At 38.6% G+C, this 15528-nt stretch overlaps 1 protein-coding gene across 2 annotated transcripts in view; it reads right to left on the bottom strand.

Annotated features, from left to right (window-relative positions):
- The window catches only part of ZFR (zinc finger RNA binding protein), a 47472-nt gene that overhangs the window by 26457 nt on the left and 5487 nt on the right, over positions 1-15528 (bottom strand). For both annotated transcript variants that reach the window (XM_021554692.2, XM_021554693.2), the window contains exons 3-4: positions 2305-2587; positions 751-895 (exon numbers count right to left, since the gene is read on the bottom strand). In XM_021554692.2, coding sequence (XP_021410367.1) covers positions 751-895; positions 2305-2587 — 428 coding nt within the window. The remainder of the gene's footprint in view (positions 1-750; positions 896-2304; positions 2588-15528) is intronic.

Raw genomic sequence — 15528 nt, 5'->3', positions numbered from 1 at the left:
TGAAATGCAAACTATACTAAGGGAAAATTAATAACATGCTTATGAACAGATGTTTAAGAAGTGGGGGGTTGTTTTGGGAGTTTTGTTTCATTTGTTTTGATTTTTAGTGCTGTGCACTGGGTTGGTTTACTGTCATTGCTATGCATTGCATACCACATATCTCAATCAAGTCACAGCTCACAGTAGTAAGCCTTAAATTTATTTGTTTTTAACTGTGCTATCATGTTTTCAACATGGTTTTAAACAGGTTTTAAACAACCTTCTTATCCAACAGTTTTACTAGAATATTCAAACCAAAACACACCTAAACTTTCCTCTTATTTCTACATTAAAAAAAACCACTAAGCAGGATTCATGCTTTGTAGCAATCATGATATGAATAATTAGAGAATTATACACATGAAGTACCTAGAGAATCAAAAGAATATTTCTAACTGAGTTATCATCTGAACACAACACTGATTATCTCAACTACTTCAGCAAGGTTTCTAGACATATCAGTAAGAACTTCGTCTAGAAGTATGTTTTGAGTGTACTTAGTGGCAGAGGCACAACCTCAGAGGCGGCTACTTATGGCAACGTTACAAGTGTTGAAGTTTTAGGGACAGAAAAACTTTCCACACAGTGACAGATTACACAACAAAACTTAAAAGAAGAAGATACCATGAGGCAGTTAAGCAACTATTTTTAAGGCTTAAAGTAGTCGACAAGACTGTGAGTAACGAGAGCAGCTTGAATCATGCCACCCACCTGTCTGGTAGTAGGACTCAGCCACTGAAGGCTGTGGCTGGGCAGCAGCAGCCACGGCCGCTGCGGTCGCGGTTGGCTGCTGATAATATTGTTTGCTGTCGTATGCCACAGCTGGGGCGGTAGATCGAACGTAAGAGTAGGAATCCTAAGGATTCAAAACAGAGAAATCACCTGTAGGTACATCACTAGAGCAATAGAAATGATTAGCAGAGTAAAAATAACAATGTACTGTCTTCTGTCATACTCAAGTAGAATAAAAACTCCCTATCTACACATACAGTATATGCATTAGAGAAATTAAATTTACTTTCATAGATACTTCAGGCCTGAAACAGCCCTAACTGACTTTTACAGATTCAATACTGGAATTATCCTCATGTTATTAAACCCTTTCTCTACCAAATTATTTTTGAAAAGCATATACTCTCAATAGTTTTTAATGACTGTATCAGATTCTCTTTCTGTAAAATATTAAGAAAAAGTCCACAGAAATCTCTACAAAACATGAATTTCTACAAGTCCAAATAAATTCTCATGGGTAGAAACATGAGCCTGTAGTGGCTTTAAAAATCTCATTATTAACATTTTTCTTGGTTATATTTTTCAGAGTATGAAAGTGGTACTTTTAAAGCTTTCTTTTTGGTGTGTCATCTAGTTCATTCAGGAACCATAATTAGTCTTCAAAGGCAATGCAAGTAGCTCTTTTGATACCTTTTCAACTCAGCAGATCTCTAATAAGCTTAGAAAAGGATGACCTGGAAGCCACTACATGCATGTACATACATTCTCTCATCCTCACCATGTTTATGGTAAAACACAAAGAGTTGATCAACTGAGGGGGAACTAGGCATGAACTGCTAGAGCTGAAATACACTCATGTATTAAAATTCTGTTTAATTCCATGAAATACCAGAAAAAAATCTTTTTTTTTGTCCAACCTGTGTAAACAGGAATTATTTTATTTCGTTTAGAGGACTCTCTTTTTTCCAAATGTATCAGATAAATGACCTCATATTATATAACGAATTACAGAAGCTATACAAAATAATTGAGAACATGAAGCAATAATATAGTCCTTTTAAACAAACCAAAATGCTAATTAGAATCTAGATAATGCGCTGGTAAGTTCAGAATTAAAACGCTGAAAAACTATTGCAAGAAACACAGTATTTCAAGATGACAGAGAGCAAAAGCCCTTTTGCAAGAGCCTGTATCCACAAACAGTTAGGCAGGGATCTCAGAAGAGGATATCCAAAAACTACCTACAGGGTAGTTTATCTCCTAGGGCAGTCTTCTGTCCTCAGAGGCTTGGTACAAGACTCCAGTGGCACCCAGGAATCTGACAATGGAACTATTTCTACCTCTACTGAAAATTTTTACTGGAACAGTCTTTTGAGTTACATGGCCCAGTTTACTGCACATCAAGCCAAGGCCTAAGCTAATGGAAGACACTGCATTTCTTTGCAGCAGCAGTTGCACAAAAGCACATTTTCTTTTCTAAACAGGCTTCCTCCTCTCAAAGCACCTTTTCAAAATCACACAGCAGGATCCTACCTGGTAATTCTGCGTGGTGACAGGAGGTGGTGGTGGTGGAGCTTCTTGTTGCCGCTGTGTGTAGCCATAGTCTGTAGCTGTGTGTGCTGTGGGATACCCGCTGTAGGCGGCAGCTGTGGCAGCAGCTGCCACAGCCACCGGGGCAGGCCTGGCCACTGCCACTGTGGCTGCAGCCGGGGCATAGGCTGCAGTGACCGTGTGCGCCGCCACCGGGGCCTGGTGGACTGTGTAGCTGGCAACTGTGGTTGGATGGGAGTAGGCTACACCCGAAGCTGGCTGCTGGCTGTATTGGCAGAAGACAGTAAATAATTAATCCAATGTACAAAGATAATGCCTACACATTTCAAAATCCCAGATTTGATTGATACTTTGCCTGTTCTACAGACAGATCTGTAGCAGCCTTCTATCTGTGCATACTCTTATTTAATGGCTTTTATTAACCATCTTCCATCCCCATGAAAAAGGCTGTATCATTCTTAAATTTCTGTGGACAGACACATAGAACACAATCACAGAATGCTAATGCACAGGAAGGGACATTAAAGAGCATCCAGTCCAGACCTCCATGCCAACACCTACTCGACCAGATTGCTCAAGGCCAATGCTGCCAGGGTTGGGACACCCACAGCCTCCCTGGGCAACTTGTTCCAGCTGTCTTGACATTTTCGGAGTAAGGAATGTCTTCCCAACACTTAACCTAAATGTCCCTTCTTTCAATTTGTATGCATTACTCCGTGTTCTATCTCTACAGTTCCTGATATTTCATGCAGATGATTATATACTTGATAATGGGGAGTGTTTGTGCTGAGTTTCCTCTATGTAGTGGAACACAAATCTTTAATTCAAAATAATGCAGCATCCCAAACTATTAGCTTTCCCAGACTGGCAAGTTTTAAGTGCTTTAGTAGTTCTTCAGTAAAGTGACACACCTGTCAAATTAAGAAAAATGCTACTTTTGTGTGAGAGCTTATTACTGACCTGTACTAGCATGAAGTTTTCATTACACCATATTCAAGCAATTAAATTTTTAAGATGGCCATGAAAATCAGCTTGGAACTGTTGTAATTATTTAGACACACATATCTGATAGAGGACTTCTCCAACAGATGGTCAGAATTTTAGAAGCTGACCGCACTTGCTCAAGCAGAAGTCCACTGACACAACACAAAGCATCAAAAGTGCAGACAATTACAACAAGCAAGAAAACCACTACCAGAGTTCTGGCAATCTTCCAGGCACATGCTGAGACTAATCTGCCTCGCTGAAATTTGCAGGTAGGATGCTAATATGTGGCAATTTACTAAAAATCCACAAATACTAACAGCAGAAATAAAAATTGATTGCTTCAAAGGTTTAATTACTTGAACAGAAACTAGAATTATTGTCCTGTAACTGCATTATATTGTCCTATGATGATGTATAACTGTGGATTATGATTAGAAGCTTGGAATAGTTATTTTGATTTTTAAGCAAACAAAGTGAAGCAGGTAAAATATCACTATCTGGAACAATGACATCAAGTGGGGATTCAGTGATAATTCTGATTATTTTTGTACATTTCCTACACTGCTGTTCAATAGTAGCTATAACTATATACTTTTAATTTCACATAAGACACTTCCACAACTCCTTTGTGTTAAGTAATTTGTTCTTACTTGTTTTTAGACAACCTGATTTTGTAACTTCAATTACAGTAGAACCTACTTACTTCAATAAATTAAAAAACCACACACATGCAGCTCCCTCCCCCGACCTTAGACCATTCTCACAGCAGAAACAGAGAAAATTTTACTACTGATAGACTTATGTGCCTGGACTCCACCTTCTTCCCATCACATGTCCCTCACTGCTTAAAAGACTACTTGCATTCTATCAAATTTTACTTCAGTGTGGGTTGTACATACAATAATGTTTTATGTTATTTTCAATTATTAGCCTAAGAACAAAATGAAAATACCTAAACCACTTTGATGAACCTCACATTGCTGCTTGCAATTCCTCCTTCCTGATGTTCACAGGAAAATTCTGTTTACTTAACATGACAAACTGAACTCCATCACAAAATTCAGGAAGACTCTTTTATGTTTGTCTATGTCTTTTATATAAGTCTATAAAATTAGGTGTCATTATCTACATAACTAACAGTACAGAAGTGTAAAATAGTCACAAAATCTGAGGTAATTATCATGGCCATATATATCTACTAAAATCACATTAAACTGAGTAAACAGACAGCAGACTGCTTAACTGATGATAGTTGAACACATCAACAGCCTAATATTGCCAACAAGGTAAAACTTGCTTCACACTTCTCCCACTCTTAGTCTTCCCTTCTCCCAAACACCAATCCTGGCTAAGCCAGGTCTTATTCCATCCCTGATGCTAATTCTGCTACTTGTCAAGGCATTCAGTGCACTGATGTAACTCATTAATCTAGCAGAAAACAATGTGAGGGTTTCCTGTTGGGGTGATATTCTAGTGTGGCAGAAATGTTAAAAAAACAACAGCTTACAAAATAGGTCTGCTGAGAGTCAGAACCCATATTGATTTTATATATATATACATGGAAACGGAGCAAAAAAGGGAAAAAAGACTTGTGCAGAAGCACTAGCATGGCTTTCCCCCCATTTCATGAAACTGTTATAAAATAAAATACAGTGCTCACAACACACTACAAAGTAACAGTACCAGTCAGTTAAGCAAAGAAAATGCTTTTGTTCTCAGAATATGTATGATTAAAGATATCTGATAGTCTTCAGTATTTAAAATTGTGAAAAGATTACCAGCAGAACTATTAACAAGATTATGGTACAGACAACTTCATTTCTTTTGCAACTAAGTAGCAAAATTTCTTATCATGGCATAAAATTAACAGCCCAAGTAATTAAGATTTCTAAGGCTAATACAGGTCCTATGACCATGTTTCTTCCTTCATCTGTGCACCTATCTTAATATTATCGGTTTTCTTTTGACCACACATGGCAAGAACCTCATGCATCATTTCATACTAAGTTTCAGCTGCACCACCCACTCTACTCCAGACAACTGCTTTCCCAGCAGTCTAGCTTCCTCAGAGCAGATTATTGTGAAGTTACCCGTGTACTGACTCTGTTTTCCTCACATCAAATAGCACAATATGCCACACTAGTAAAAATACTAAAGTCACAACCTATCCCTAGTGAACTCCACTGCAATTACTGCTATTTGACAATAGTTATTATAATTAAACTAGTAACTTCTACCAGCTCCATCTCTACAATTCTTTTACTAATCCCTACCTTAAGTCATTTTTCATACTGCACCACATCAAGTATTTCTTCTTAGTCTTGATAAATAAGTCTCCAAAAGATCTACGCACATTATCAAAACCACATGCATACTCTTCACCACATCCCTCAACACCATGGGGTGACCTTATACAATCTACTCTGTATGTTCTATGAATTAAGAATACATCAATAGGTATCACCCACTGCAGAGAAAGAAGCTAACTCACTGATGCAGCCACTTCTCTTTGTACATCAATTCTTTTCTTCTCCAAAATAAATTATTATTTATAATAATTAGCTAATAATAATAATGCTAATAATTAGCATTTTTGAGTCCAAGCTCTCTTCCAAATACACTTGATTAAGTTTGCTTTATTAACCTGCAGGAGTTTAAAACTCACAGAATAATTTAGGTTTAAACAAGGATTTGGAAGTCACCTGTCCTTACCCAATGCTCAAAACACAGCTTATTTCAAAGCTGGAAGTTTCTCAGGGCCTTATCTGGTCAGGGGCTGATCACCTCCAAGAATGGAGGCTCTAAGGTTGCTCTAGACAACCTGTTCCAGTGTGTCATGGTTTAACCCCAGCTGGCAACTCAGCCCCACACAGCCACTTGCTCATTCCCCTACAGTGGAAGCAGGGAGAGAACTGGAAGAGTAAAAGTGAGAAAGCATGTGGGTTGAAACAGACAGTTTAATATGAAAGACAAAGGCCACACACACAAGCAAAACAAAACAAGGGTTCAGATAGCATGGATTAATGGGCCGAAACTAATCACATGAGGCACAACAAGGCCATGTGCCAGGTCCTGTCCTTAGGTCACAACAACCCCAGGCTACATTACAGACTTGGGGAAGAATGGCTGGAAAGCTGCCAATTGGGAAAGGACCTGGGGGTGCTGGTCAACAGTGGCTGAACATGAGCATGGAAACATTAGTTTGCCAGTGTGTGCCCAGGTAGCCAAGAAGACCAATGGAATCCTGGCCTGTATCTGCAATGTTGTGGCCAGCAGGACCAGGGCAGTGATTTTTCTCCTGTACTCAGGCACTGGTAAGGCCATGACTAGAATCCTGTGTCCAGCTCTGGGCCCCACACAAAACACTGGGGTGTGGCACTATGCCCAGAAAAGAGGAAGGTGTTCAGCCATCTCAGGAAAGCCAGGTTCCATCACAGAAAAACAGTTACTTGGGAGAACAAATACCATCACTGTGAACATCATCTCCTTCGTCCCTCTCCCTCCAGTTTCATCACTGAGACTGATGCTAGATACGTCCCTTTGGTCAGCTGGGGTCAGCTGTCCTGGCTGTGTCCCTTTCCAAGTTCTTGTGCACCACCATGGCCCTCACTGGTGGATGGGGTGAGGAGCAGAAAAGGCCTTGACTCTCTGTGGACACTGCTCAGCAATAATGAACATATCCCTGTATTATCAACACTGCTTTCAGCACAAATCCAAAACACAGCCTAATATCAACTACTATGAAAAAAATTAACGCCACCCCAGCCAAAACCAGCACATGATGTTTGAGCATCCCGTCAAGAATGTTTTCCTTAGTTTATGAAAGCTCCAGTTTCAAAACCAAATGAGCTCTAGACCAACACCTACAAAGGCAGATCTTCTAACCACTCAATTCAATTCAACTTTATATAACAATTCTTGAAGTGTTAAAATTTACTTTCAGAATAAATCATTATTTAATTTAGGAAGCTGTGAGTAGCTTCCAATTGTATTCTGCTGTACTACTATTATACCTCATCTTCCACAAGAAATTTTCATTCAAAAACAATGTATTTTACTAATACCAGACCTATTTCTTTAGGTGTTTTTGATTGTAATAGAACCAATGCTTCCCTACAAAGCTGACTTAATTTCTGTTTTCTTGGAACAATACACTGTTCCATGCTCATCTTCCTGTTCAGGTGTCTTTGTCACTGCATTTCACTATCCCATCCAGAGTTAGTTTGCAAGGCACATGCAATTGTTCTGCTCCAGATTCTGCAGGCATGTATTTCAATCAACTACAGAATGTCATTTGCAGGACTTTACCTAAAGTGTTTTGTACCTCCTTACCTGTTTTTAAACTTCCACATCTATAATATTTCCTCATCCTCTTTATTTCCTCTTCCCAAACAAGGTCACCTCTATTCAGTAGTTTTACACCACAGTGTAACTTGTCCTTAACTTGTCCTCATTTTTCACATTCTAACTGAATAACTCCAAGAAAATGAGAGGTTAAGTCTTTATTAGGAATACTGTACTACTGTGTTCAAGTATTTTTTAAACATCTTTGACTCACATATTTGAGTAACATCTATTATAATTTCTACTGACACTAAATGTGTCAGTACCAATCTTTCTATTGCATTAGTGTCAGCACAACTTTTAAAATACCACTATGATATTAAACCTGCTAGATAAGACTGATTGCAGTGAGCTGTGATGATGTATGTTTCTCCACAGTATATATCTCTAATTCCATGATAATCTGATTTTCTAGGGGTGGTGGTGAGGGGCCATTCTGTCTCTCAGTCTTGCTTAATTCACCCCAGAGCAAAGGCCAAAGCAAAAACTGGCCTTATCCACATTGCTGTCTTGTGCACAAGCTCCTTTCATCAAATGCAAGTATCTTTCCTCAAAGCAGGTGCACATTTTGCCCTGATACTTTTTAAGTAAGATATAAGAGTAATATACTGGCTGTTTGCATGGTATCGATATTGGACCCTGCTGTGTAAACCCAGAACTGTCATTCTGAAATAAGAAAAATACTTTAAAATACTGTTTTGTTTGCAAACTCTACATTGTGATCAGTGAGGCACCAAAAAATTGTGAAGATCTCCCTGCAGAATTCTACAGCACAAAAGTCAAATAAGCTACAGCATGGATTTACAAAACCCGGTGTAATGCTAGGTAGATACTTAGCCTGGAAACCTCTACCCTTTGGCCAACATCAGCAACAAGAAGTCTGTACCCTGAGAATAAGCTCTCAAAACAGAAGGTGTTGGTGTACACTACTCTGTATTTCCTACTAAAATAACTAGATTATTTTCATATTTCTGTTGATAACTTCTATTTCTCTTGTCAAAAAGCAGAATATTCAAGTAGCAACTGAACTGCCTAAAGACCCACAGCAAGAACACTGTAGCAGTGTTATTGATACAAAACAATAAATGCTGACTTTCAAAATAAAAGAGAGGGGGGAAAAAACGAAAGGGAAAAAAAAGGGGAAAGGGAAAAAAAAGGGGAAAGGGAAAAAAAAGGGGAAAGGGAAAAAAAAGGGGAAAGGGAAAAAAAAGGGGAAAGGGAAAAAAAAGGGGAAAGGGAAAAAAAAGGGGAAAGGGAAAAAAAAGGGGAAAGGGAAAAAAAAGGGGAAAGGGAAAAAAAAGGGGAAAGGGAAAAAAAAGGGGAAAGGGAAAAAAAAGGGGAAAGGGAAAAAAAAGGGGAAAGGGAAAAAAAAGGGGAAAGGGAAAAAAAAGGGGAAAGGGAAAAAAAAGGGGAAAGGGAAAAAAAAGGGGAAAGGGAAAAAAAAGGGGAAAGGGAAAAAAAAGGGGAAAGGGAAAAAAAAGGGGAAAGGGAAAAAAAAGGGGAAAGGGAAAAAAAAGGGGAAAGGGAAAAAAAAGGGGAAAGGGAAAAAAAAGGGGAAAGGGAAAAAAAAGGGGAAAGGGAAAAAAAAGGGGAAAGGGAAAAAAAAGGGGAAAGGGAAAAAAAAGGGGAAAGGGAAAAAAAAGGGGAAAGGGAAAAAAAAGGGGAAAGGGAAAAAAAAGGGGAAAGGGAAAAAAAAGGGGAAAGGGAAAAAAAAGGGGAAAGGGAAAAAAAAGGGGAAAGGGAAAAAAAAGGGGAAAGGGAAAAAAAAGGGGAAAGGGAAAAAAAAGGGGAAAGGGAAAAAAAAGGGGAAAGGGAAAAAAAAGGGGAAAGGGAAAAAAAAGGGGAAAGGGAAAAAAAAGGGGAAAGGGAAAAAAAAGGGGAAAGGGAAAAAAAAGGGGAAAGGGAAAAAAAAGGGGAAAGGGAAAAAAAAGGGGAAAGGGAAAAAAAAGGGGAAAGGGAAAAGGAAAAAAGGTGGCAGCACACTTAAACAGTCAGACGTTGTAAAGACCAGAAATTGCTGGTCAACAGCAATTGATGAAGTACAGGTGTCCACTTAGCAAAACAATATTCTTGAGCTCCACAACCACATGTTTGTCTCAATTAAACAGCCATATAAGGTAGGTTTACAAATAAGCAGCATTATTCCCCACAAAAGCTTAGATAAGAACTTGCTAGATGGAATACAGGAGAGCTTTTGTTAGTTACTTCCTAACAGCTACACTGAAAGAAGATCTGGATTTCCAAAGAATGGCACAGTATTAAGAGCAATTCTGAAATAAATACTGAATTCTTTTCTGCAATACACTTATGCCTTGTCTTTTTAATTTCCAGCTACTGCCCTTTTCTAGAAAAAACTGTGGAGATATTTTATTTAAAATGAAATGAGAAGTAGAAAATTTTATGTGTTTTTTTATGTTAGCAATATACATAAAATACAACATTTTGATATAATACTATCTATTTAGCCAAATGAATGACGATTGTAAGATACTTTATTTTCACCATTAAGGCATTTGCTGAGTAAGTCATGCATTAAGAAATGTGATAATCCATCTATGGCTGTTATATTGCGCTTAGGACATGCCTTTTCCCCATTGCCCGGGACCCCTGTGGCTCTGATCAGACAACCCTGGACCCCTCATTCCTGCCCTGACAGAGTTGGCAGAAAGCCAAGAAGCTCTCCCTGTCCAAAGCCTAAATAAACCCCTGACATGCCCTGTTCATTCTCTTTGCCCTGCTCTTTCCCTTGGACATCACAAAATAAAGAGAGCTGGACAACATACATCAGGGTAAGAGCCTCTTTTGGAAATCTTTACCTATCTCCTGATGTCTTCTCTCAAAGCCTCAGACCTCTGGGCTAGCCTGATAATTTAGGGGTTGAGAGAGGGGGAAACATCATGTGGCAATTACTGTTAGAGGAATAATGCATTTTCAAGACAAGGCAGCCTATTTCCAAGTAAGATACATAACACATAAAGGGTATGTATAGAGGAAGCACAGAAAATGTTCCCTATAAGCCCTGCTTTTCATCACACTTGAATCATTTATTTGAATAAAAAGAAAATTAATTGTTACTCATGTGCACATAACATGCTTATCTTCAGCATGCTGCTGTATTAACAAGCAAAGCATGCACACAAATGCTGCTCCTATTTCAGCTCTGTTTATCTTGCTGAACACTGAAAATTCTCCTCCAAGAGGTAGAGAACATCTCTGATTTTTCAGTTTCAGTTTTCAGACAAGTGCTGTTTTAATAGACAGTTAGGATCTGGCCTAAAACCAAATATGTCTCTACCCAAAAGACAGTATTCCCCAGAAATTACAATTTTAAAAATATATTTCTTCCAGGGGTTAGGCTTTTTAAATTTAAATAAGTGATTTCCATGCACAGTATTTAAGATAAGTTCTAAAATAGTTTTTTAAAATATGAGTAGCTTGAATAAAACCTTCCACTAATTAGGATGTATTTTTTGATTTGTACCTTTTAAGAACATTGGAACATTTTAGCATTAAGGAACCATATTTGGTGAAATCTAAGTGCCAGGTTTCTTGAAGTTTTACAGATTAGTATATTAATAGCAGAATAGCAAAAACACAGTTCTGCAGTTCTTTCAGGAACATGATGATTGAAACAAGTATGTTCTTGTTCTGTAAAAACTGTTAGAGCAATCTGCTCCTGCTTCAGACCCTAACCTAGGAAGAGGCACTCCTGAATAACTGGTCAGAGGAAATTTCAGCTGTGCTAATGGAACATGGACAGAGCAAAACAAAACCAAAATTAGAATTAACCAGAAAAAAAAAAAAAAAGTGAGCTTTGATCTCCTAAACAAACTTGAAAATAAACAGCATTAAATGGTGAAATGAAATATCACACTACAGTATGTTGTACTTTAGGAGTGACTTTGCTCCAGTATTTCTGGAGCCTGTCACTACAGGCATAAAATGTTCAATATTTTAATAACTTCTTAGAACTTTAAGGAAAATTACTTTTTTCCTAGTCTAATGCAATTTTACTAGGAATCCAGAGAGACCTGAAGGCATGCAAATGTGCTATACCCTCATGAATTCTGCTAAATTTCAGTAGTAATACATTACATAATTTAACTACATAAAGCCTCAAAAAGACAGTTTTGTAGCCATTTTGAGTTTTCCCTTCCCCTTCCTTGTTCTAAAAACTCATTTGCACCATGCCATTACAAATTATTGATTGCCACTAGATAGCTAAACCATATACTTATCAATAAGTCACCTCAAAAATTAACAGCTTCATGTTTTCAAAACATTCTTTCTTCTTTGATAATCTCTACATTTAGTTTTACAATCTGATTTAAATCTAATAAAATTCTGCCATGTTCCTTGTATATACTGCAGGTGCCTGTAACAGTGCTGTAATATATCTTCTGTATAAAACTCTCTTTTCTTGGCTACAAACAAGACAGTCCACTGTCCATACTGCTTTCTTTAAAAAGTTCATTTTTTTCAGGTCTATTCAACAGCCTTGAATGATAATATGCAAAACAAAAAGGACTGAGCTTCAGAGGTTACATCTGCTTAAAAAGGAGCAACTATTAACATCATCCCTGTCAAAATCACAGAATGGCAGAGATTGGAAAGAACCTCTGGAGGTTATCAGGGATCCAATCCCACTTAGGCAGCGTCACCTATAGTGAAACACCCAGAACTATACCCAGACAGCTTCTGAGCCTCTCTTAGGCTGGAGACACCACAACTTACCTAGGCCACATGCACAAGGACTCAGTGATTCTTGTGTTCAAAAGGTGCTTTTTCACATTCAGAGGGATCCTCCTGTGCTCCAGTTTATGCCCATTACTCTGGTCCTGGCACTGGGCACCGCTGAGAAGAAGCCTGACTCTATCCTCTCTGCAGCCTTCCTTCAGGTATTTATACTTATTAAGAGTCCCCCTTACCCTCCTCCAGGCTGAATAGTCCCAGCTCTCCCAGCCTTTTCTCATTAGAGAAATGCTGCAGACTCCTCAGCAGCTTTGCAGGGCCTCTTAGGCTCTCTCCAGTACATCCACATCTCTCTTGTACTGAAGCCCAAAAACAGACACAGGGCTCCAGGTGTGGCCTCATTAATACTGTATAAGAGGGGAATGATCACCTCTCTCACCCACCTGGTAATACTTTATTCTAATGCATCCTAGATGCCATTCTCTTTCTTTGCTGCAAGGACCCACTGCTGGTTCACATTAAAGTCTGGTGTCCACCAGGACCTCCAGGTCCTCTTCCTTTCCAGCTGGGTGGCCCATGGTATGTACGAGTTCATGGGGTTGTTCTTTCATACTGAGCTTTGCACTTCCCCTTGTTGAACTTCCCAAGATTCTTGGCAACCCTTTTATCCAGATTTTTGAAGTCCCTCTGGATGTCACTGTAACCCTCTGGCATGTAAGTCACTCCTCATCATTTTCTGTCATGAGCAAGCTTGCTGAGAGTACACTCTGCCCTAACATCTGGACCATTAATGAAGATGCTAAACAGAAAAAACACTAAAATTGGCAAGTTCTCCATAAAAGGAAGGAAACTTCACCAGTATGGAAAATTGTACTAAATTGTTTAAACATTCTGTATTTCCTGCCTTAAGTTACTACTTTGCTTTTCTAGCACCAATAATGTAACTATGCTCTAAGCTACCACTGTGGTATTTCAGTAGCATACAAAATTTCATGCATAATTTAACACCCCACAGTTAAGCCTATAACCATCAACCCATTCTGAGGCTACAAAGGATACAGCTATACCATTAACAGAAAATCTTCCCAAAGTGCTCAGTTCCTATAGACAAGCACCTGCTGTAAATTTCAACTAGCTGGCAGACTTTCCCTCCTTAAAATGACAAAAAATGACAAAAGCTTCATTGACTCAAGGCACCTTTCCCCCTCATTCACCACCTTCTCTGGATCCCTATTACAGTCTATTGCAATACTGGTATACAACCCAGGTTAACAAACCCAGAGTCCCTTATTGCCTTTCTAAGGTTGGTGTATCTCCTTTGAGAGTGGGACCTCATTGATTTGAAAAGAAGTCCATCAAAGTCCTCTCACAAACAACAGTAATGGAGGCTTCTTGTGCACACAGAGCTAGAACAAACAGCATGTTTACTACAGCACTAAACACTAGCACTCCTTGACCACAAGAGAATCGGCTCCACACAAGTGAAGTCTCTTCTGCTACGAATGTAGGTGTCAAGATGTGATGGAACTCAAGAGAGCATGGGCATAAAGTACACAGAGCAAGCATTCAGAGTTTTTAGCTTCATCCTGTGGTAAAACTGATTATCTCACTGCTCAAGTCTAGCAAAGTCCCACCCACTGTTCTCTTCACCATCCTATTTTCACCAACACAAGACTGAATTATGTTTAGTGGTACCTTAAGCTTGGTCTGGCATGCCTGTGTGAATGACAGCCCTAACATCTCTGAAAGACTCTGTACTTTTCAAACTAGTATCTACATCAAGAAGAGTTAACTGGGGCAGATACTGAACACAAAAGAAATTAGAAATACTAGCAACTGTGAAAAGAACACTCCACCCCAAATCAATTCTCAATAGCCAACTCATCCATGCATAGCAATTAACTTTCTTTTGTTGTTTTATGCTACTTGAATATGCTGTAACATGGTGTACTACATTTGAATTCCAAACTGGCTGTAATTGCAAGAGTTCACTTCCATACTGCCTAGAAGATTGCATCTTAACCTGGACTCACAGGCATTGTGGTCTGTTCTGAACTCGCACTTCTAAAATTGCCTTTATCTGTGACAGCTCACCAAACTCAGTAATATTCAAGCTGCTTGAAGGCAATTCAAAGTTAATAAATCATTCCTAGCTACCCAAGCATCTCCCATTAGTGTTCTGTCTTGTTAGAGCAAGATACAGTATGAATACCACCAAGATGAAACTCACACCACTTGAAAGATTCTTCACGTTTTTAACAGAAACCAAAACCAAAATACACGCTCAATTAAATGAAACTATCACATTTGAACACTTCTCTGTCCAAACATTACTCAATGCCCCTATCACTCCATCAGCATTTTAACCACCCAATTTGAGATTAAAATAATAACTATACCTCTATCCAGCACTGAACCAAGAAGGTCAATATTATTTTACATTGGAAAGACAAGCCAATATTAGGGTGTTAATTTCAAACTGAGTAGTCACACAGTGGCTCAAGTGAGGTACATGATATGCACACACACAACAAGATGACTAGTACTACCAAATTCCACATTTATTTCAGGCTCCTAAACAGATGGCTCAGTACAGTCACTTCAGTAAGTAACAAATGAGGTTTGCATTGCATGCAAGTTTATAACCCTAGGCCCCAATGCCACCACTAGCAGAAAGCACAAACTGTAAAGGTCCTGTTCAGGGAAATTTCCTGCATTGCTATTTGCATAATCTAATGCTTTCCTCAGTAAATCATTACATTATTACTGGGTAATGCACACAAAGCATTTTAAATTAGTAGGGCAACAGGAAATTTTACGCAGCAATAACACTGAAAGGAACAAGAATGCTTCTAATACATTATTTACAGGTTTAAAGGGCACTTAGCTCCTTTGCTGTCTTTGATTAAATATGAAACAAGATTTCAAGTATGTTTTATGAAAATTACTATTTATGAACTAATAAATACAGTAATCTATTCCTCTTATCTAGTCAATTGAAGGAACTTTACTGATTATACTGTCACAACAATAAATATTATGAAGTTCTGCATGCTCATTGTGATTTTGGCTGGGGTAGAATTAATTTTCTTCTTAGTAGCTGGTTCAGTTCTGTGTTTTGGATTTAGGATGAGAATTATGCTGGTAACACAGCTATGGTTTAGCTGCTCCACAGCAGGGCTC

This window comes from Lonchura striata, chromosome Z (genome assembly GCF_046129695.1).
Source record: "Lonchura striata isolate bLonStr1 chromosome Z, bLonStr1.mat, whole genome shotgun sequence".
NCBI classification, from domain to species: Eukaryota; Metazoa; Chordata; class Aves; order Passeriformes; family Estrildidae; genus Lonchura; species Lonchura striata.
Note: the sequence above shows the minus strand (reverse complement) of the source record. Positions and strands in the feature narration are given on the sequence as shown.